The sequence below is a fragment of the Corythoichthys intestinalis genome, chromosome 15 (genome assembly GCF_030265065.1).
Source record: "Corythoichthys intestinalis isolate RoL2023-P3 chromosome 15, ASM3026506v1, whole genome shotgun sequence".
In the NCBI taxonomy this organism is placed as follows: Eukaryota; Metazoa; Chordata; class Actinopteri; order Syngnathiformes; family Syngnathidae; genus Corythoichthys; species Corythoichthys intestinalis.
Genome location: NC_080409.1, coordinates 42,407,287 through 42,431,358, shown reverse-complemented (window position 1 = coordinate 42,431,358; position 24,072 = coordinate 42,407,287). Strand labels below are relative to the sequence as shown.

General features: G+C 39.6%; 1 protein-coding gene across 5 annotated transcripts in view; it reads right to left on the bottom strand.

The window, feature by feature from the left end:
- Nucleotides 1-24,072, bottom strand: part of cdin1 (CDAN1 interacting nuclease 1) — a 152,707-nt gene that overhangs the window by 57,303 nt on the left and 71,332 nt on the right. For all 5 annotated transcript variants that reach the window (XR_009067176.1, XR_009067177.1, XM_057859795.1 and 2 more), the window contains exons 7-11: nucleotides 14,276-14,355; nucleotides 12,379-12,428; nucleotides 11,101-11,168; nucleotides 4,855-4,920; nucleotides 4,601-4,706 (exon numbers count right to left, since the gene is read on the bottom strand). Coding sequence is in view for 3 of the 5 variants with exons in the window: in XM_057859795.1 (XP_057715778.1) it covers nucleotides 4,601-4,706; nucleotides 4,855-4,920; nucleotides 11,101-11,168; nucleotides 12,379-12,428; nucleotides 14,276-14,355 (370 nt within the window). In the remaining 2 variants the exon portion in view is untranslated. The remainder of the gene's footprint in view (nucleotides 1-4,600; nucleotides 4,707-4,854; nucleotides 4,921-11,100; nucleotides 11,169-12,378; nucleotides 12,429-14,275; nucleotides 14,356-24,072) is intronic.

Genomic DNA, 24,072 nt, shown 5'->3' with positions numbered 1-24,072 from the left:
GGGCCTGCCAACTTTGAAACACCACCAGGCAAGATTGATGGTTGATCGACACCAATAACCACCGCTTCACCGCCTCATCCAGTCACTGGACTTGAACACGCCGTTTGATTCCACAGAAGACCATTTTTCCACTCATTTTTCCCCGCTTTTCCTCTTCTTTCTTTGGCGCATTGTACGTGAAGCATCATTACCCCTCACTCCACTGAAGAGGGGTTCATTATAGGGTTAGTGTGTTGGCAAGACTATTGTTTGGATGATAAATGTAGTTGGTTAGAGCTTTGGAGAGAAAATTACTTGTTTTTTTTCTCCTTACTCTGTCTACAAAACCACGTTCCCAGAGCTCCCCTTATTGCTACAAACCGAGAGCAATTAACACAAAGGGCGAAGCAGTTCCGTTAAGCCAAAGTGGGATTTCAGGAAAATAAGCAAATCAGTGAACGTGTCAATCAAGGGCAATGAAGTAATCACAATCTCTGCTGTGGATTCTTAAATATAAGCTCCAGGGTTTGTAGAAATCTGAAGCCAAAAGGAGTGAACAAACATCCAAAACATCAGCCCTTTAGGGCTTGCGTTTCTGTTTTCACGATTAAGCATTGACCCAAAAGGACATAAATACCTGAGACGATGATGTAAAAGGTCTAACAATGAATGAAAATGATTTCACATTTTGAAATGTCAACATTAAATGTCAATTAGAAGTAACGGCTGCTGGATAAGGTTTAGACTGACAGTTTTACATTTCTATTCTGACACAACAATATTTATCTGATCGGGCTTCAGGCTGACATGATGGGATCTACATTGTCAGTTGTCTAATACACTTGGACAAGGCTGTACCGTGGAATATCAATGAAAGACACCTCCGGGCAACAATATGTAAGGCTCAGGCTAACCCTAACCTCACAATCAGCATGTAAGTATCATGATGGTTTGACCTACCCGGTAACTGGCAAGGCTGCGATAAAAGACACTTTCTTCAATCCAAACCAAACAAGAAAAAAATACAGAAGAAAGTCTATTTTTGGTACTATCTGTACTTCTCTTGCTGACTCTATTACTGCTCATACAAACTTCAGCCAGTGTTTTTTTTTTAAAAAAATGGAAACAGGCTCATTATCTTTTTTTTTGGTCCTCTGATGACCGTAATTTCCCAAATATAACGCGCACTTTTTTCCTCCCAAAATCAAATTGTAAAATCATGGTGCACATTATAAACGGGTACATGGATGGAAACAGAAATATATATAATATATATATATATCTATATACCGATTTTTTTTATTGACACGGCCACGTTGTGTTGAAGAAACGTATGCAGCGATCCGTTGCCGACCATTACGGTACGTGACGTCACCATTTTGTTTCGGTAATACTTCACTCTGATCGGCCGAATGATTTCGTCTGTGATAAATTATGCTTTTTTCACTCTTCATAAAGCACAGAATTTAGTTTCTTGAACTCATTCGAGTCAACGTTTATTGCAGCTCTGCAACTCGGACCATAACAAACGTAACAACACAGACTTCCTGTGTGTGTCCGTCAACTATATCTGTCCCTCGGGACACTCAAACCCAAATAAAAATAGTTCCTATTCTTACTGTCGTGTTGACAGCGATGAGCTCTTTCGGATTTCCGACTTACGTTTTCACTTTCATTTTACCGTATCAATCCATGGAAGAAACATTTATTCATCATGATGAAAAGAGCAAGTTATACAGCAGCCTTTAAAAGAAAAGTCATATCTGTTTTGTTTTCTCCTAGATTCTGGTAAATTGGAGAAGTTGTCAAATCATATTATTACCGTAAATATTGTCAGTTTATGGTAATGTTTTTTAACTACCAATATGCTATGCTTGTGCTGTGTTTCACCATTCAGTAAAATGACATTTCTGTATCTGTACACGAGCTCTGTTTTCTTGTATTCTTCTATTTATTGGTGCTAAAATTAGGGTGCGCGTTATAAACGGGTACAATGATTTTCCCTAGATTTTTCAAGTAAATTTGGGGTGCGCATTATACATGGGTGCGCCTTATATTTGGGAAATTACGGTAGTTTTGAGGTGTTGAATGAGGCTTATTAGAGATGGTAAATGGAATTATACCTGTATAGCGCCTTTCCACGCTTAAGGCCCTCAAAGCGCTTCACACTACATCCCCAGCCACCTACTAGTCTTGCTCATGGATACTTAGACGAGTTCATCAGGTTGGAGAATTGAACCCAATGGGTTGGGGAACAACTACTCTACCACTGAGCCACACCACCCCATAGATAGCACAGATAGCAATTCAGATCTTTTTTCTATACAGTAATACCTCAGCTCACGAACATAATTGGTTCCCAGAAAGTGTGTGTAAGGTGAAAAGTTCGTCTTCTGAACATTTATTTCCCATAAGAAACCATTAAAATGAGAATAATCCGTTCCCAGGTCCCCATAAAACATAATCTTCTACTAAATAAGCCTTTAAACTACACAAAAATATACCTTATTTTCTTTAATGTCTTCTTAGGCTTAACGCTAGCCTGTGGTGGGGTCTTTTTCGGTCCCATAATAGCAAAAGTACACTCAATATGGTCCAAAATGTCTATCAAACACAAACCACGTCCGCACTCAACGAAAGGGAGGGGACGAACTGGGACGCCGTGAGCGTGCGTCAGCTTCTCGTGGCGCTGCTCGACCGCGTGGTTTGGTTCGTCCGCCGAAAACTAGTTCGTCAGCAGAGACTATATGCTCGCAAATTTAATGTTTTTGAGGCGAAAATTTCGTGAGCTTAAGCGTTCGTGAGCTGAGGTATCACTGTATGTGCCTTTTCACCACATTTTATTGAAACACCAAATAAAACTTTTAATCAGTTAACACACGTTACAGACAAGCCAGACCAAGATATAAACATGTCTACATCACTTTAGTTGTGTATTTATGGACACCGGAACAGTCCAAGAGTTGTTAACCCTTTAACACAGGGCGTGTTGGCGGCGACACGTTTACGCATATCATATTTGAAGCCTCGTCACGCTGTAATTACGTCACCCACGTGCGACTGGTTGGTCTCATTTGAAAGTGCGGAAGTTGAGGTCCATGCCCATTTTTACTTGAAGTCAGTCAACCAAGTAAAATGTTGGCTTGAGCGAGCGACTGAGCGGAATGAATCGAAAACTAAATTTAGCGCAAGCTAATGCATTATTTTCTTCATCTCAAGGAAGAGGATGGGCCAGATTTGTTGTTGTTTTTTTCGGATGAGTCGGCGAGTGAGAAGTGACAGCAGAGCGCAAACGGCGGAAGAGCAAGCTGTGTGACGTAGCCCTGTGTCCTGTTCAAGGGGAAACTGAGTGGCAATCCTGAAAAAATTTAACTGAACTTGTTTATTGTCAAGATTTTTTAGAAGACTTTTTTTCAATGTTATATCTGATTTTTTTTTTCATTATCAATCGTTTCAATTTGTTTATAGATGTGTGTGTTCGAGAAGCTTGATTGTATGTATATACTATTGATGAGGTATATATACTGTATATATACCGCATTGGTCCGAAAATAAGACTGTGTTTTTTGCATTGAAATTAGACTGAAAAAAAAAGGGGGTCGTCTTATATTCGCGGTCTAGACGTTATACCCATTCACGACACTAGATGGGGCCAGATATCATTGAAGCGATGTTCTGTCATGACAGATCTCAGCCACTCCCAAGTTTAAACAGTTTGCATTATTTTATTGCAATGTTTTTCCTTATTCAGATTTGTTTCAAGACTACAGTTACAGTTAGACTTCACTTTGATGGTTAATGCAGTTATTGCATTTTTGTTGTTTTATCACAATAGATTGGTTTATAAACATTTCAAAAACCAGAAGCCATATATTTACGAATGTGATTGCACTTTAGTTTACATATTTAAATGTTCAGATATTAAGATTTGAATGAGGCAAAATGACATGCTTTTTCTCTCAAATATATTGTTATAATCATTTGTTTCGGATGTACTGTAATTATTGTCTGCATAAAAATTAATTTGGTGTTCAAAAAGTCTTTTTTCAAACTTGAGTCTTGAGAATGAGGGGGTCGTCTTATAATCAGGACCATCTTATTTTCGGGCCAATACGGTATATTGAACTGTTGGTCTACTGTATATAACCTGTTTTGACCATAGTATGTAGTCAGAGCAAAAACGTCGATGACCATACCTGCTGTTTCTTTTGAATGATCAAATATCAAACTATTTAGTCTCATTTTCTTTTGTTGAATGTTTATCCTAACAAGTTGAATAAATATTATCAAGCTTCAAAACGTTTCGTTGAGCATGTTTGGTTGTCAATGGGACATCAATATTAAAAGTTGAGACATTTTGGGATTTTTTTTTGTCTTTCTGGGTCCAAAATACGGATTATAATTCGTCAGTTTGGACACAAAGGTTATAGTGTCCATTGTGAACATTTTTTTCTTTGAAATATAAAGGCAACATCAAAGTCATGCAAATTCAGACAAAATAGCCCCAGTTGTTAAAGGGTTAAACAGCAATGAAAATAGTATTAAAACTAAAAAAAGAAAAAAAGATGTATAAAAAATATCAACATATGCAAAGGAAGACTCTGGAAAACAACAGACTGACCGGTTCCAGTAGCTCCAAAACTGTTCATTGAGATAGGTGCGGTGACTGTGGTCATCTCCAAATGATGCTTTGCTCTCAATCCAGTGGACAATGTGTCCCTCCACAGCTTTCCGTAAACGAAGACACACAATGAGTCATCTCAACAAAAGATATAAACAACCATTCACATTCGCATCAATTTAATTCATGACAGAGCATTGTCCAATTAAACAAAATGGATTTAAGATCAAGAAAATCGTAAACCAGATACTAACCAACAGGAACCTCCAGGATGATATCAGGTGTTTTGTCATAACCTTTAGCTCTCAGTTGGTTTTCATCTAAAAGAGAGGGCAGATGTGTAACATTTGTTGGACTTCAGATAGCACAAGATCCATTCAAGACCTTCAACGATCTGTTGTTGGCAAACTTCCCTTGGTGAGAGGAGTAAAAACATTTACTACACCTGCTGTGTATTTGCTGTCTTTGCACAAAAAGCTGAGCTTCACTTTGTAGTTTGGTGAAGCTTCATAAAATATAAAGTGAGAGAACAAGGTTGGCATTATAGCGTGAGTAAGCCCGACCCCGATCCTCGCAGACTACAGCCATTGTCCTTGACTTTTTGCACACTTCAGCCATTATCCGCACAACACCTGATTTCTCCATTAAATCTCAGGCTGACCAGGTCATTCGGTTCCAAGGGCCTGCCTCTTTGTCTCCAGTCAAGCTCGACTAATGGGGTACAGAGGAGAATTGAGAAGAGATGGAAGGTGCTGGTGTCAGTAAAGAGGCAACATCAGCCAAGGATGGAGAAAGGGGAGCTGTGAGTGAGGTCAGAGTGGCTGCCAGAGGCCTGCGGTGCATGGGGGGCATCCTGGGCTGTGCTAATGTGTCTGCACTAGAAGAGGGGACCTCTTTTCGCCACGGCTAGGCTGTTGACATTGTCATGTGGCTCTGATCGCCTTTTTACACCACCTTTGATTAAAATTAATGGGCCGTCCCTGCTGTTGGGTAGCTTATTTCCAATCCATTTATCAACTGGGGTGAGGTTGCCTCAGTGGCCCTCGTGCCCTCTGACAGTTTTAGAACAGTCTTCTGTATAGCCGTGAAGAAAGGTCAACACCGCAGGTCCAAATAAATGATGTGGTCTTAATGACACAAGGAATGACTTTCATCCTTCACTCACCTGACCTATGGGATGATGATGATGGGATGTGGGGTGGGAGGAAGGGAAGCGGGGGTTAAATATTAACTTCCACAATTTCACACATGGGCACTACCTCGATTAAATTCTGTTGGGAAAAAAAATACTAATTCCAAATGTATAACCCTGCACACGTCAACAATGCCATTTTATTTTTTTAAAAAAGAAGATACTAGCAATAAAATAAAATTTAAAAACTTGGTATTTGATGCTCACCTGTGGAGCAATTCATATTTATCATAGTCTCACCAAAATGGCTAGAAAATTCGGGCAAGGGTCCTTGTTATTTTTACAAGCATCACGCACAGGACATCAATTGCCAGGATACACGATTCTGACTGATTCCTGGATAATATTAGATATGGTTATCAAATACTGACTCCACGCTCTCAATTGGACAGAGTAAAGTAAATTCTTCAAAACAAAATGGCCAATTTTACATCTGCGTGACTTTGTTATGAGTTTAGTCCACAAAATGTCAAGTTCATTATTGGAATTGGAGTATGGAGAAAGTAATTCCTCAACGACTGCAACTGAGACTTTAGGGGTGTGTATTCAGGAACTTGTATATATTTCAGAACCTATCACCAAGAATGCATGAAAATATTTATACTAAAACCAATGAAAGCACATTTTAGAGAGCAGAGTATCTACTAGTCATCAAGTGGAGGTAGACATGTGCCGATTACCGGTTTCAAGGTATGCATGCATGGAAAAACGCCTCGCTCAACCCTCCCCCACCGGTCGTTGCCCAGTGTCAGTGAGTTAGCTGTGCTACACAATGGCTGGAGGAGGTGAAACTCCTGAACTTTTTCCCAAAGAGAAAGAGGGCCAACCGACATGTAAAACATTGTTTGTGGGGGGTGGCTGCCGGGGAGGCAATACCTCCAATATGATTTCCCATTTATACAAACTTAAAGGTTAGTAAACACTAAGGGTGTAACGGTACATGTATTCGTATTGAACCGTTTCGGTACTTGGTGCTCGGTTCGGAACGGAGGCGTACTGAACGAGTTTCTGACGTAATGTAACCCTTACTTTTCGAGGCTGTGAGTCAATCGGGTTCGAGGCTGTGAGTCAATGGGGTTAGTTTCTTTGTGTAGATTATATTTACTCCGTCTTGTCTACAATAATGAGGACCAACACGGTAGGACAGTAAAAACGTCAACGGCGCGACAACGTGGCCGCCGAGAGAACGCAGTGAAACGCGGCCGTTAAAGTCAATCAGCCAAAGCACACCAGTCGCAGTGCGGCCGCATGCTAGACGCATCCCAGAAGCGGCTCAACACGATGCACGCGAAAAGAACGGCAGAGTTTATTATTTGACGCGAGATGCGGCCCTCCTGCGTCAATACTACTAGCTAGCAGACCGGGCAAACCGGAGGTCACTCGTGTAAAAATACGGTGGATCCGGTCGATTTTCAAACTAATATGCAATCGTAACCCACTTTTTGAGTCCATCAGATCTCTTGAGTTGTAGATCAGGGCACAGTTGCCTTATCTTTGTTGATTTACAGTTGCCTTCTCTGCTATAATAATAACCAACACGGCCCCGTGTTCAATACCTACGAGCTACCACAACAAGTAGGAACCAATATTCACATAGGACCTCAAGTTATACAATATAAATTAATACTACATCACATTTGTAAAATACAAACACAGAATGAAATAAATAATATCCCATTTAAATAGAAATGATCTAAAACACCAGTAATTAAATAATAAGAATAACACACAGATCCTGCTTACACAATTAAATTTATTAATTTCTGTGTGCCGCTTTAACTTGAGAAAATCCACCAATAAAGCTTTTGAAAACCGTTCATAACAACAACAAAAAAATATTGAGGCATTTCATTTGTAAAATACATGTTAAAATCTTTGTCATTGGGATTGCTTTTCTCTTTAGCACATGACTTCTTTTTTCTGCTTTCTTTCAGAAAGAAAGCTGACCAATACACGGTGTCTGAAAGGCAAATTGCTGTTGGATTATTATCTTTAAATACCCGCTACTTTTTGAACAGAATTCTAGCTTTGTATAGGCTACTGTTCCTATTGTTGAAAGCACAAAAGTGTGTAATAAACAACTAGCACATTTATATTTTGCGTTTTCTTACTGTACCGAAAATGAACCGAACCGTGACCTCAAAACCAAGGTACATACTGAACCGATATTTTTGTGTACCGTTACACCTCTAGTAAACACTGTCATGAAAGTTTCCCATCAGCTTTGAGAGTTAACTCCAGCGTGTTTAGTGTGACTAGCGGTGGTAAAACATGTAGTGTTTTTTTTTTTCTCTCCGGCAACAGTCTGTGTTGAGAAGAGTGGTTGTGTGCGTGTGTAATGTAAACATGATAAAAGTCATACACACGTGCTTTTTATGGAAGATTATTCAATTATTTTTGTTGTGATGGTAATAATGTTGAGCTGTGGCTGTGGGTTTAGGCTCACCTAAAGGACTGCATTTATTTTTATTTTATTTGAAATATATATATATATATATATATATATATATATATATATATATATTAGGGCTGTCAAACGATTAAAATTTTTAATCAAGTTAATTACAGCTTAAAAATTAATTAATCGTAATTAATCGCAATTAATCGCAATTCAAACCATTTATAAAATATGCCATATTTTTCTGTAAATTATTGTTGGAATGGAAAGATAAGACAAGATGTATATATACATTCAACACACGGTACATAAGGACTGTATTTGTTTATTATAACAATAAATCAACAAGATGGCATTAACATTATTAACATTCTGTTAAAGTGATCCATGGATAGAAAGACTTGTAGTTCTTAAAAGATGAATATTAGTACAAGTTATAGAAATGTTATATTAAAACGCCTCTTAATGTTTTCGTTTTATAAAAATTTGTTAAATTTTCAATCAAAAAACTAAACTAGTAGCTCTATTCTGTCCTCAATGTGTGTGAGTACACAAATTGACAGATAGCGAACATAAGTTCCAAAAAGAAATCAGACGGTGTGGCAAAGTTGCATGGGCTTTACTGAAGTCATCTCTTTTTGACAGGAGCACGTTTCTTGTATTTTTGTAAAACTGAAAATAACAAGGCAATGTGTCAATAACTTGCATAAATCACAAAATAACATAAAATGTACACACACGTGTCCATTTGAGCAGTAGCACTAGCCAATTAGCTCACAAGCATCTAACAATGTAACTGCATTTCACCATATATGTGAACAAATTCAAATATACATCATCAATAACTATCTAATGCTCATGAATATAAACAAAGGAGGAATATAACTCACAAGCGATGCATGTATTAGACACAAACAGTGTGATGGGGCTATGAGAACTGCCACTGAATACTGGATGCGGACGTTAGCTGGTCTGAATAGCACTGTCTATTAGTGTGAGTTCGCGTCGACATATAATCACGTCAGAAAAGCGCGCCGAAACCCAAATAATCAGCTGCACTGAATCGCCAGCAGAGGGCGACATTACGCCACATAACATATGCAAGTCACACCCAAGCGCCAGCAGAGGGTGGAAAAACTCCATAAAACACAATTAACAAGTTGGCCTTTCACTGTACTGACATTTAAATCTGTCTGAGCGGGCCTAGTGCGTTAATTGCGTCAAATATTTTAACGTGATTAATTTAAAAAATTAATTAACGCCCGTTAACGCGATAATTTTGACAGCCCTAATATATATATATATATATATATATATATATATATATTAGAGCTGAAACGAATACTCGAGCAACTCGAGTAACTCGAGTTTAAAAAGTGATCCGAGTAATTTTATTCACCTCGAGTAATCGTTTATTTTGACAGCTCTAAGCATCACGTTTTGCTAGGACTACTTTTAATGCGGGACAACGCGCTGTCACGTGCGGAGAGGAAGAAGGGGGAAAAAAAAAACAACTTACCGCAGCTGACAGCCGCCACAAACGACGCCGACATTGCTAAATACTAGCCCGCACAATGCTACATTGGTAACAGATAGCATCTGGTGCGTCTCATAGAGATCACATGTATGTTGAACTAGATGCACAGTGAAAGACTAGGCCGCGTCTGGGCAGCGTTAGCAAACAGCCGCCATCTTAAAGCAGTAGAGCGCTAAGCGCTAATAAAGAGCGTTAAGCGCTAATATATAAGATTAACGTTACTGTCACTACTAGCTCACCTTACGTTAGCATTGCGGAGGGCTAGGTTTCAATTAATTAAGACCGCTTTCGATGCGTGGCTAACGTGTCTTTCATACAGGCTTTACACAACATAGCGTTGTGGAGTGATGAGGGTGTCAAATAAAAACTCAATAATGCTAACTATCAATTTTAGCTCAGTAGTCATTGCTGGATAAAACACCAAGTAGCACTAGTCCCTAATGTGCTCCAATACAGCCTGTATCATACATTTATTTTGAACAGTGCAAAAACTCAAAATCCTATCAGGACTTACAGTTTAGACTAACTTAAAACTTAACTAGAACTTAAAAATGGCTTGACACAAATAGATATTTAATTGAAAAACGTGGGAAAAAAATCCTAACTTTTAAGTGATGTGTGTTATCAAGCGTAAAGGCATTTTTAGGTGTGTTTATATATATATATATTATATAATATATATATACTTTTAAAAAATAAGATTAAAGGTTTTTTGAGTGAAAGCAGTGAATTAGTCATTTTTTAAAATTCTAGTTACATCTGAGATACAATTGTTGGCTGTTTTTAACAATATACATCAAAAATAAAGACATTGATTGACTGAAAATGATAAAATGTCTTGTTTTCTCATGTATATTTATAATTGCTCTTCACCTAAAAATATATTTGTTTTATCCGATTACTCGATTAATCGATAGAATTTTCAGTCGATTACTCGATTACTAAAATATTCGATAGCTGCAGCCCTAATATATATATACACACATATATTTTTACTAATTTTAACTTAACATTATACTTATGTTCCAATTTGCTAATATGCTTTGAAAAATAAAAATCCTGTTCAATGGATTTAAAAAAATTTTTAAACCCAGATATCTCTAACACATTTTAGAGCTGAAATTGCAATACCGTGATACCGTGAATTTTTGGCTTAAGCTTATAATACCATCAGAATATCATAGTGGCACAAGCCTAAGTGGAGGTTTGCAATTTTACTAACATGAACCTTTTAGAAGTAAACTCACACATCCATTTGCAGCAAACAATCATGACCACTGTTTTGTGTACCAAGCCTACATGCAACAAAGGTTAGACTTGAATGACCAATGAAACTTTGTAAATCTAGGTTTAAAAATAAAATAATCACTTACCCAGGAAGGACAAATTTTTCTCCTTGAGTTTGTCACACAGCAGCACCTCGTGTTCTTGGCCAATAGCACTGTGGATAACAGTCAAGGATTCCAAAAAAAAAACAGTTGCTTTCCACTAGAGCATGAAAATGCATGCACTATGAGCAAAAACTAAAAAGCATTCAGTCATCATTATTTATGTGCAGTACTATTGCTTTTCCTGCATTGACATATTTGCTGCAAAGTCTACTGGGCCTTATTATGCAAAGTAAAAGTCATTTCTCTTCATGCCACTTATTAATCCAAAGCCCTAGAGCATAATCAAGTTTTCTGGTCAGCCTTAATCAGCGCTCACTGCAAAGCCCTAAAGTGCATTACTGTAATAACAAATTGGGAAGAGAGGCTGAGAAGGTACCATGTGCAACTCTTAAATCTGTAGCAACAGCAATACAATAATTTCTTACTTTGTTTGACTGTATAAATTATGTATATACCTTGAAATGTGCATCAAGACCAATGAAGACAGCGCTGCTGTCACATGAACTGGGTAACTGTACTTTGCTATAGAAGCAAATGAAGCTCGTTCTCATAAGCACTGTTGAGCAATTAATTAGAGAATCGAATAATACTTAGCATTATTTAAACAAACCTTATACAAGATATGTCAGCAGTATTAAAAATGAAATAACATAGACTGAACGAAAATGCCATCTTTCATGGAAAATCACATTCCAGCAAAACTAACAAGTGGTGGCTCCACTCTGATTTGAAAACTGGTGGTAGTGAATGCGCAAAACATTTCGCTCCTGGTTAATCCAGCATGATTGAGTAAGTCATAAATAAACTTGAATTACATATTCACAGTATGCATACTTCAATTGCCGATAATATCTCAAGTGAATGTTGATACGGATTGCGTAAGTGAGTAATTCTGTACGTGGTGTATATAAGTGTGATGTGAACTCTCCATGGTGCTGAACTGCAGTTGATATATGATAAAACTACATAAGAATATTCATAAAATGCACGCAAGCCACCTGGGGGTCATACCAATTGAAGTAATTCAATATTGCCCAACTCTTGACAATTTTTTTCTTTTACTACAATTTACCTGCGCACGGACATTTAGAATCCCAGCCATTATATAGTTCTTCCACATCCTGCGTCATTTGCAATAGAAGGATGGCAAATGCTTCCTCCGTGAAGTAGAACTTTTATGTGGGGTGAAGGCAGACACATCTCATCCCCTTCAATAGCTCCTCGTCAATTTCAAGCTTAAAATTTTATGGGATAGGATACTGTTTGATGCAGTCTACCAGTGGTCCATAACAGCAGTCGTTTACTGTGCACTGAGGAAGGGGGAGTGTGTGTGTGTGTGTGGGTGGGGGGGTTGGTTTGGGGGGGGGGGGGGGGTAAACAGCATGTGGAGTGAGAGAGAGGATGAGAGAAAGGTGGAGGTGAGGTAAGGGATGCCATACAGTATTATACTATGAGAAAACTAGTGTCACACCGATACCGATACTAGTATCAGAAGGGCTGCAATACAGCATTAAAATGCAGGTATTGGTATGTGCTAGTGCAAAGAAATAACATTTCGGTGCGGCGCAGTATGTCTTTGCAAATGCCGCTGAAGAAACACAAGAAGAAGAGAATTTTTTTTTTTTTTCTAACCTCGGAGACTTTTAAACTGGTTATGTATTGATGAATGTGTTCATTTAGCAGTCATATTTTCAATGTATGGGTCAACGTATAAGCATATACATTAAATGGGAGAAAAATATACCCGTTAAATGGTAATAGAAGCCATGATTTGGAGTTTTGTGAATATTGACATTGACATGAGCGTCTATAAAGACGTTCGCTTTGCTAGAGGAAAAACTGGAAAAAGCAGGCTTGCAAACTTGTGTCGTCTGCTAGCATAAGTGATTAGCACATGAGTTAAGCTAATATACTAATGTGGTATAATGACATGGAGTGTGGACTAAATACTGGAATAGGTGTGATACTAAATTGAACAAACATTACATATAATATATGGTGGAAAACACAGACAAGACTGAAAAAGCAGTTTCTGCTCTTGCACACCTCTTGAAAAGAAATTACTGTATTTTAGGCTAAAACAACTGTTGCGTTTGATAGAACAATATGTCTATATGCTGCCATAGCAGATTCATGGCGCATTAAGCCCCCGAACTATTTTTAATTTGTCCGTTATACTCTGAAAACCCCCGTTTACGCAACCGCTTTTGTTTCAACCCAGCCATAAAACGAAGGTAATTATATCTAATATTCAAAATGTCTGTAGTTTTTAGCTTAGAATCATTAATTGATGTCTCATATTTCGTTTGAAAAAAAAAAAAAAAAAAAAAAAAAAACGACTTACACAATGAAAAAAATGCCGTCTGTAAAAAAGTCACGGATATCTACCACATAACTATCACTGTATTTTTTTTTTTGTCACTGTCGCATTTTTTCCGATATGTTTGAAGATAAATAATCGATCCAAACAAAGAAAAATTGGGGGAAAAAAAAAAAACGTTGAAAGGGTAAATATATGAAAAAGAAAATCTCGACCACTCCTTGATGTCTGCGATTTCTGCATCGCGACCCTTGTTATATTACCATGTTTCACCCATAAAATCCCCCCAAAATGTTTTTGGATCGAAACAAGGTAAGTACGCGACAATACCTTGTTAAAGTCATGGCGTCTGTAATTCTGCTCTCGCGTGCTCTCACCTCCAGATAGGGTTTTGCTGTTTAAAAAAAATGTTGTTTTTAAAAATGCCCTCTTGTTCAAAATTTTTCTTCCCCCAGAAAATTGTATGACACACGGACAATTTTGAAAGTTGGCCAAATTGGGGGTCTCAGAGCGGAACTTCAAGTCACCTGAGTGTTTTCCGCCAGATATTTTGGCCTTTAAGAGCATTTTAAATCTCTGGGTTTAGGGGAGCTCATTTATATATTCTCACTCATACCAGGTAGGCACAAAGATTTTATATTTAAATCATGTATTTGGTACTTTAAAAAAAATGTGGTATCGGTATCGCACAGCCGTATAGCAGAATCGGGAGTCCAAAAATTGTCGGTGCAACACTAGTAGAAACATGTTAGAAAAACATCCCTCCTCCTTCTCATTATAAAAGTAGTCTGCATGCAATAAAACTAAAACAAAACATTGAAAATGTGAACAATTTACTTGGTATACGTTCTTGGCCAAGGTTTGGTCTGGTATTAATGATGGTTCCTTGAGCATACTGTTGAGGATGGATTTAGAGGCTGTGAAAAAGAAACAACAGATCAGCAAACATGATGATGAACATACAGTGCCCTCCATAATTATTGGCACCCCTGAAAAAGATGTGTTTTTTAGCTTCAAATTTTTTTTTAATTCAAACAATATGGGACCTTATTGGAAAAAAAGAGAAAAATCCAACCTTCAATACAAGTGCATTCATTCAGTGGGGAAAAATCCCACATAAAGAAAAAAATATTTGACATCAAATAATGTGTGTCACAATTATTAGCACTCCTGGTGTTAATACTTTGTACAAACCCCTTTTGCCAACAAAACAAGGTCTGGGGACTGAGATGGTCATGGGAGGAGCTTGATTTTGTGTCTGGTGAACCATTTCTGTGTAGATTTGCCCATATGTTTAGGGTCATTGTCTTGCTGAAAGACCCAGTGACGACCCATCTTCAGCTTTCGGGCAGAGGGCAACAGATTTTGATTTAAAATGTCCTAGTATTTCAAAGCATTCATGATGCCATGCACCCTAACAAGGTTCCCAGGGCCTTTGGAAGCGAAACAGCCCCACAGCATCACTGACCCACCCCCATACTTCACAGTTGGTATGAGGTGCTTTTCAGCATGCGCGTCTTTCGTGGCATGCCAGACCCACTTAGAGTGTTTGTTGCCAAAAAGCTCAATCTTGGTCTCATCTGACCAATGCACACGGTCCCAGTAGAAGCCTGGGACCGTGTGTATTTTTGTGTGAGACCAAGATTGAGCTTTTTGGACCTTTGCACCTCATACCCAGTGTGAAGTATGGGGGTGGGTCAGTGATGCTATGGGGCTGTTTCGCTTCCAAAGGCCCTGGGAGCCTTGTTAAGGTGCATGGCATCATGAATGCTTTGAAATACCAGGACATTTTAAATCAAAATCTGTTGCCCTCTGCCCGAAAGCTGAAGATGGGTCGTCACTGGGTCTCTCAGCAAGACAATGACCCTAAACATATGGCCAAATCTACACAGAAATAGTTCACCAGACACAAAATCAAGCTCCTCCCATGGCCATCTCAGTCCCCAGACCTTGTTTTGTTGGCAAAAGGGGGTTGTACAAAGTATTAACACCAGGGGTGCTAATAATTGTGACACACATTATTTGATGTCAAATAATTTTTTCTTTATGTGGGATTTCCCCCCCCCCCCCCCCCCCACTGAATGAATACACTTGTATTGAAGGTTGGATTTTTCTCTTTTTTTCCATTAAGGTCCCATATTATTTGAATTAAAAAAATATTAGAAGCTAAAAAACACATCTTTTTCAGGGGTGCCAATAATTATGGAGGGCACTGTAGCAAAGTTTGTGGAAAAAAAATATCACAGAAGTTTACTGTTGTAGTGGCCTCTTTCATAAACAATATGCCTAAATATTTAATGGGTATGCTGTCAATTTACACAAATATTTAAATCTAAAAATAGATGAATTTCTTTTTAAACAAAATACACAGAACACATACAAAAACTATTTAATTCAGAATGATAAAACCCCAGATAGTTAATTGAATTAAACTGCCGCATGCTGGATTAGCATACTACTCCATAAAAAACAGCCACTTGGCACCTATACAGGTTTTCAATAGATAAACGTTTCAGTCCAGAGCACATGAGCTCCATGTAGTTTATCTATGTTACAAACACCGGCTGTTCTGCATGTCTCATCCCCATTTTTAGTCTACTAACATTATAAATCAGACAGAAAAGCCTGCCGGATGAATTTCCCTGGGCATTGCAATAGGTTGAGGAAGAAATACAGAGGGAGGAAAAACCCTTAAATCATTTCTTAAAAAGATTTGGATTAAATGGATTGTAAAATTGTGTGACGAAATGGCGGAGGCACACCATTTTAGTGATGTATATATAGATACATGTGCTCCTGACAGAGTCGCCACATTACAGACAATACATGGGAATGTTTCACTACACATTTCAGGCATGGATGGCCCCTGGAACAACACTGTGCAGAGAATTCCTTCTTTTGTTTTTATGGGAAAGAAATCTGTGTGGTAAAATTGATCTATTTTTATTGAGATTGACAAAACTTAATGGATTCTGAAACGGAATGAAGCTTCACAAATTCAAATAGACATTTAAATGAAACCTGATTCTTCATTTTTTTTACGTTGTGAGGAGAATGAGCAAGCTTCCAGTACTCATCTACAGAATAAAGAAAGCAAGGCGGAAAAGGGACTGAGCCTTAAGCACTCCCTCCTCACTGACACTTCTTTTATTTGTGCTACCATCTCTGTTTTAGCCTCACCCTCCAGCTCATAACCCCGCATTCTCTCTCTTAGAACTGCCAAGCACAGGCTTTATTTCTTTGCTCATTTCTCTATGAGCTTGGTCTCTTTTTCTCTTTTTCCCCTCCTCGGCAGATCCATACCAAACTCCCAAGCAGGAAAGAGGGGTTGTAATTTCCCCTTGAGTTAGGACACCTCATGACAAATGATAATGGGAAATCAATAAAGCAGGGGAAATATGAGGCGGCAAACTTTATGAAGCCAGGAGATGTATTACTCTATAGACAACACTGTTTTCCCTTAACAAAGTCACTACTCGAGTGTGCCTAATAATCTGAAGGAAAATCAAGGGAGCCGCAACCACATCAGCAATATTGGCAACTTATTCCACTTTAATGGCATTTGGATTGATTTCCCCCCCCTCATCCTAATGGTCCTTTTATAGATTTGACGCTGCTTCTGCAAAACAGTCATGTGTATTAAACCTCCCTGAAGGCTAACGGTAGCCATTAAAGCCCTTGTCTCACTAGTGCTCATAATTGGAGGTTTGACCACCACCACAATTTGGTCTCACATGACAAACGCGAATACACAGTTTAGTAGTAGACAGCGATTGTTTTGTACAGTGAAATTTCTAAAGTTTAAATCTCATACAATTTTCAGACAATATTGCCTTTTTCTCCACACAACCCAAATAAATGTACAGTGGGGCGAATAAGTATTTAGTCAATCACCAATTGTGCAAGTTCTCCTACTTCAAAAGATTAGAGAGGCCTGTTATTGTCAACATGGGTAAACCTCAACCATGAGAGAAAGAATGTGGGAAAAAAAAACAGAAAATACCATTGTTTGATTTTTAAAGAATTTATTTCCAAATTGGAGTGGAAAATAAGCATTTGGTCACCTACAAACAAGCAAGATTTCTGGCTGTCAAAGAGGTCTAACTTCTTCTAATGAGGTCTAACGAGGCTCCACTCGTTACCTGTATTAATCGCACCTGTTTTAACTCATTATCGGTATAAAAGACACCTGTCCATAACTTCAGTCAGTCACACACTAAACTCCACTATGGCCAATACCAAAGAGCTGTCAAAGGACACCAGAGACAAATTTGTAGACCTGCACCAGCCTTCGAAGACTGAATCTGCAATAGGTAAAACGTTTGGTGTAAAGAAACCAACTGTGGGAGCAATTATTAGAAAATGGAAGACATACAAGACCACTGATAATCTCCCTCGATCTGGGGCTCCATGCAAGATCTCACCCCGTGGCGTCAAAATGATAACAACAACGGTGAGCAAAAATCCCAGAACCACACGGGGGGACCTAGTGAATGACCTACAGAGAGCTGGGACCACAGTAACAAAGGCTACTATCAGTAACACAATGCGCCGCCAGGGACTCAAATCCTGCACTGCCAGACGTGTCCCCCTGCTGAAGCCAGTACACATCCAGGCCTGTCTGCGGTTCGCTAGAGAGCATTTGGATGATCCAGAAGAGGACTGGGAGAATATGTTATGGTCAGATGAAACCAAAATAGAACTTTTTGATAGAAACACAGGTTCTCGTGTTTGGAGGAGAAAGACTACTCAACTGTATCCGAAGAACACCATACCCACTGTGAAGCATGGAGGTGGAAACATCATGCTTTGGGGCTGATTTTCTGCAAAGGGACCCGGACGACTGATCTGTGTAAAGGAAAGAATGAATGGGGCCATGTAGCGAGAGATTTTGAGTGAAAATCTCCTTCCATCAGCAAGGGCATTGAAGATGAGACGTGGCTGGGTCTTTCAGCATGACAATGATCCCAAACACACAGCCAGGGCAACAAAGGAGTTGCTTCGTAAGAAGCATTTCAAGGTCCTGGAGTGGCCCAGCTAGTCTCCAGATCTCAACCCCATAGAAAATCTGTGGAGAGAGTTGAATGTCTGTGTTGCCCAACAACAACCCTAAAACATCACTGCTCTAGAAAAGATCTGCATGGAGGAATGGGCCAAAATACCAGCAACAGTGTGTGAAAAGCTTGTGAAGAGTTACAGAAAACGTTTGGCCTCCGTTATTGCCAACAAAGGGTACATAACAAAGTATTGAGATGAACTTTTGGTATTGACCAAATACTTATTTTCCAACATGATTTGCAAATAAGTTCTTTAAAAATCAAACAATGTGATTTTCTGTTTTTTTTCCACATTCTGTCTCTCATGGTTGCGGTTTACCCACGTTGACAATTACAGGCCTCTCTAATATTTTCAAGTGGGAGAACTTGCACAATTAGTGGTTGACTAAATACTTATTTGACCCACTGTATGCTTATGTGGGAAAGGACAGAGAATGACAGCAAAGTTAAATGTTATTAGGCTTTCTCACACAAATTAGCCACTGTTGACCCCGCCCCTTTGCCAAAGGACCAATGTGGAGTGTGAATTTCATTACCATGATGATCAGGGCGGAGTTTGGGGGTTGCAGCAAGGTGAATAGTGTCGTAATTATAAAGCATGACAAAAGCCACCTATCACGCCCACTCTACTGAGGTGACCAATCCCAAACCACTAAGAGCTGACTTTGGGTATACATCCTTGACTGTTGGTCAATCACAGTGCACATATAGACAAAAAGTTTTTAATCTTAATGTTACCTAATTTAATATAACTTAATGTCCATAATGTTAATATTGTTTATAATCCTGCCTATGAAAGATCATTTGTTTTCAATCCTTATTAATCGGTGGCCCACAAGTGTCAGTCAACTTTGGAGGTTCTTCCGTAATTTGATCACTCATCAAAAATTTTCCTCCTCCTGAACTCGATATTTTTAAATTAAAAGGATTTAAAATAGCGATAAAGAGGATGACCTTGGCGCTGACATTGTAGAATTCCATCCAAGAATCGACGTGATGAAAATCGAAGGCCAAGCTGTTAATAAATCACCATGCTTTTAAAATGAATTTACCCTAATGCTCATTCATCATGCACTGTAATACCTTTGCAGGACCCGGCCCGGTTTCGACAGTGTGCACAAACACAGCAGTAAATAACAACAGGGCGTCAGCGTCCCTTGCGTCGCTGCAGCTTCCGAATTCAGCATACATTAAAAGACGCCCCCGCCCTGCACTACATCGCTCCTCCATGACACGTTGAGCTCATCTCTCTGTCTCACACACTCACACGCACAACACACACTACAGGCAACAACATACATAAAACAGAGGAATATAAAAACCGCAATCTGAAGAGCACCAGACACAGAGAACAAAGCCCTGCAGCGCATCTTTGCCCCCTTGTAAACATTCACCAAATTTACTGTAATTGTCCCACGTTGGTATAAATTGTGACTAAGGCGCCGTATCACACCGTCAGCATCTGAACACGGGAAGAACAGAGGAGGCAGGAAAACAACAAATACAACGCTACGCCTCCGCAGGGATTTGCTAAACAAATCACGAGACTGTTGGTATATAAAACTCCAAAAGAAGACGAGCTAACAACAAAATAACATTGATTTATCACAGCTCACGTGTGTCATTTCTTTCTATTCCTCCGCCCGGGTGGAAAAAGTCATTATCGCAAATGCTGAGAAACATCATTAGGTAGCAACATTTGTTGAAGGAGGACGTAATAAACAATAACGGATGGCAATTGTTATTGCATCTGACACTGATGAGCTCCTCTGCAAGTTTGTTTATAAATTTAAAAAAAAAAAAAAAAAATACTATCCACAATGTGTGTTGGGTGGATTGCGGTGAGGCTAAATTGAGGAAGGGGCGAGGATTGGGGGGCTTAGCCATTTCCTCTACATGCCTACCCCCCAACACACCATACTCCCCTACACCATGCCACCCGAGTCATTGAGCCGTGGAGTAGGGGTGGGGGGTTGCACTCGTTTATCAAACTTCATGGAGCAAGGGAGAGACAGGCCCTGATAATGTGCGCCGCGCTAAAGCTGATTTTCCATGATGAATCTCGGAGCATATAAATTGGCTAATATCTGAAAACATTTACAGATACTCCAGGAATTGACTACTTGCGCGACGTGATGGATGAGTCTTCCCGATGCTGGACGACAGCTCTGCAAATCTCTACGGCAGCTTAAAGCCCCTCATTTGATTTTCCAATTTACTTCTTTTTAAATGCTTCCTCAAATAGAAGATGTGTGTATGTGTATGTTTCATTTATACAGTATATACACTCACCGGCCACTTTATTAGGTACACCATGCTAGTAACGGGTTGGACCCCCTTTTGCCTTCAGAACTGCCTCAATTCTTCGTGGCATAGATTCAACAAGGTGCTGGAAGCATTCCTCTGAGTTTGGAATCTTCCCCCACATCCCAAAGATGCTCGATTGGATTGAGATCTGGTGACTGTGGAGGCCATTTGAGTACAGTGAACTCATTGTCATGTTCAAGAAACCAGTCTGAGATGATTCCAGCTTTATGACATGGCGCATTATCCTGCTGAAAGTAGTCATCAGAAGTTGGGTACATTGTGGTCATAAAGGGATGGACATGGTCAGCAACAATACTCAGGTAGGCTGTGGCGTTCCAACGATGCTCAATTGGTACCAAGGGGCCCAAAGAGTGCCAAGAAAATATTCCCCACACCATTACACCACCACCACCGGCCTGAACCGTTGATACAAGGCAGGATGGATCCATGCTTTCATGTTGTTGACGCCAAATTCTGACCCTACCATCCGAATGTCGCAGCAGAAATCGAGACTCATCAGACCAGCCAACGTTTTTCCAATCTTCGATTGTCCAATTTCGATGAGCTTGTGCAAATTGTAGCCTCAGTTTCCTGTTCTTAGCTGAAAGGAGTGGCACCCAGCGTGGTCTTCTGCTGCTGTACCCCATCTGCCTCAAAGTTCGATGTACTATGCGTTCAGAGATGCTTTTCTGCCTGGTTATTTGAGTCACTGTTGCCTTTCTATCAGCTCGAACCAGTCTGGCCATTCTCCTCTGACCTCTGGCATCAACAAGGCATTTCCGCCCACAGAACTGACGCTCACTGGATATTTTTTCTTTTTCGGACCATTCTCTGCAAACCTTAGAGATGGTTGTGCGTGAAAATCCCAGTAGATCAGCAGTTTCTGAAATACTCAGACCAGCCCTTCTGGCACCAACAACCATGCCACGTTCAAAGTCATTCAAATCACCTTTGTTGCCCATACTGATGCTCGGTTTGAACTGCAGGGGATTGTCTTAAACCATGTCTACATGCCTAAATGCACTGAGTTGCCGCCATGTGATTGGCTGATTAGAAATTAAGTGTTAACGAGCAGTTGGACAGGTGTACCTAATAAAGTGGCCGGTGAGTATATATATTTATTAACATAGAAATAAAACTTTTTTTTTTTTTTTTTTTTAAATTCCCGTGTTTATAGGAGATGCAGAAGGAGTAGGTTCCCTGAAGAGGTTACTGGGGCAGAACTGATCTGCTTCCACCTGATTCTCCCTGAAAGCGCTGAGATGAAACTCTACATTCCGGTGTGTGCGCATGTGCGTCTGTAAAATAATTGCAGCGGTAGATCTGGCAGTACTGAGGCTACATAGGTCAGGCCATTAGACTGCGGCAGAGGCTGGCTAGAGCTCCTCTTGTGAAAGGGAGTAATTAGTATACTTGTCAAGTGGAGTGCTACGGTGCTACTCGCCTCTACTGCACTTGCAAAGAATCGCTCATCTTGCCTTCGAATGCACTCCTTTTTGCTGCTTTCATTATTTCTACACACACACACACACACACACACACACACACACACACACACACACACACACACACACACACACACACACACACACAAACAGTTCTTGCCTTCAGGTGAGAAAGAGCCTTAACAATGACAGTGGACTCTCAAGTTTGACTGGATGCTACACAACACGACACCCAGCTATCTACAAAACAGCGGAGCCATTATGAATAGATCAAAAGGAGCCTGAAAACATTCTCGCAGTGTTAACATCAAACATGGGACATTTATAACCTGGCATACGGGGCTTCTGTAAAGGAATGCGACAATAAATCTTGAGGGCGCGCGAATCACAGTTACAAAACACGCAGGGAGCAATCTAATCTGGAGCCGGGCCTTGGGAAAATGGAAAGGTCAAATAGCTAGCAAAATTGCCTACACGAGAAAAAGAGAGGGAGGAAAAAAAAGTATGTCTAAATCTAGAGCGCCTGTCAAAGAGAGGAATAGAAAGAGGGATGACGAGATGAAGCATAGCAAAGATGGTTGCAAAGCCGGTGCCGAAGAAGCGGGAGCGCCCCCTCTGATGCTGCTACCGACAGTAGAAATTCGTATGTATAAATTTTGTGAATACTAATATCATATTTTCTCACATCGAGGACATTTACCTTCATTGGCCGCGCTACAGAAAGTATTAAGCATACAGGGGTATGAAAAAGTATCTAAACCTTTTGGATTTTCTCACATTTCTGCATAAAATCACCATCAAAAGTGATCTGATCTTTGACAAAATCACACAGATGAAAAAACTGTCTGCCTTAACTAATAATAATAATAATGCATTTTATTTATATTGCACTTTACATTTGAAAAACAAATCTCAAAGTGCACATTGGCAAAAAAGAAAATAATAATAAATAAAATGAAGAAGACTAAGAATAAAAGAGTAAAAGCAAAACAGACACAAGCACAGATAAAATCAGATACCAATCAGATAAAAGTAAAACAGTCAAATAAAATTAGCTAGAATAAGCTTTTTTAAAAAGGTGAGTTTTTAGTCCTTTTTAAAATGCATCCACCGTCTGTGGGGCTTTGAGGTGGTCTGGGAGGGCGTTCCACAGACGGGGAGCAGCAGCTGTAAAGGCCCTGTCGGCCATAGTCTTGAGCCGAGTCCTGGGCGGGAGTAGACGATGCTGTTGGCCTGACCGGGTTCTGGCTGAAGTATGTGATGTGAGGAGTTCGGTGAGGTAGGTGGGGGCTACACCGTGTAGACAGTGATGGGTGTGAAGGAGGATTTTGAATTCAATACGGAGGTGAACAGGGAGCCAGTGTAAGGTGCGGAGGATGGGGGTGATGTGTTCATGTTTACACACCCTCATCAGGACCCTGGCAGCGCTGTTAACTAAAATCACCCAAACATTTATAGGTTCATATTTTAATGATAATAGTATGCAAACAATGACAGAAGGTATATAAGTATAATAAGTAGAATACGTATGTGAACCATCACATTTAATATTTTGTGTCCCCCCCCCTTCAACCAGACACTTCCTGTAGCTGCAGATCAGTCTGGCACATCGATGAGGACTAATCTCGGCCCATTCATCTCTACAAAACTGCTGTAGTTCAGTCAGATTCCTGGGATGTCTGGCATGAATCGCTGTGTTTAGGTCATGCCACATCATTTTAATGGGGTTCAAGTCTGAACTTTGACTTGGCCACTCTAGAACATGTATTTTGTTATTCTGAAACCATTCTGAAGTAGATTTACTTTTGTGTTTTGGATCAATGTC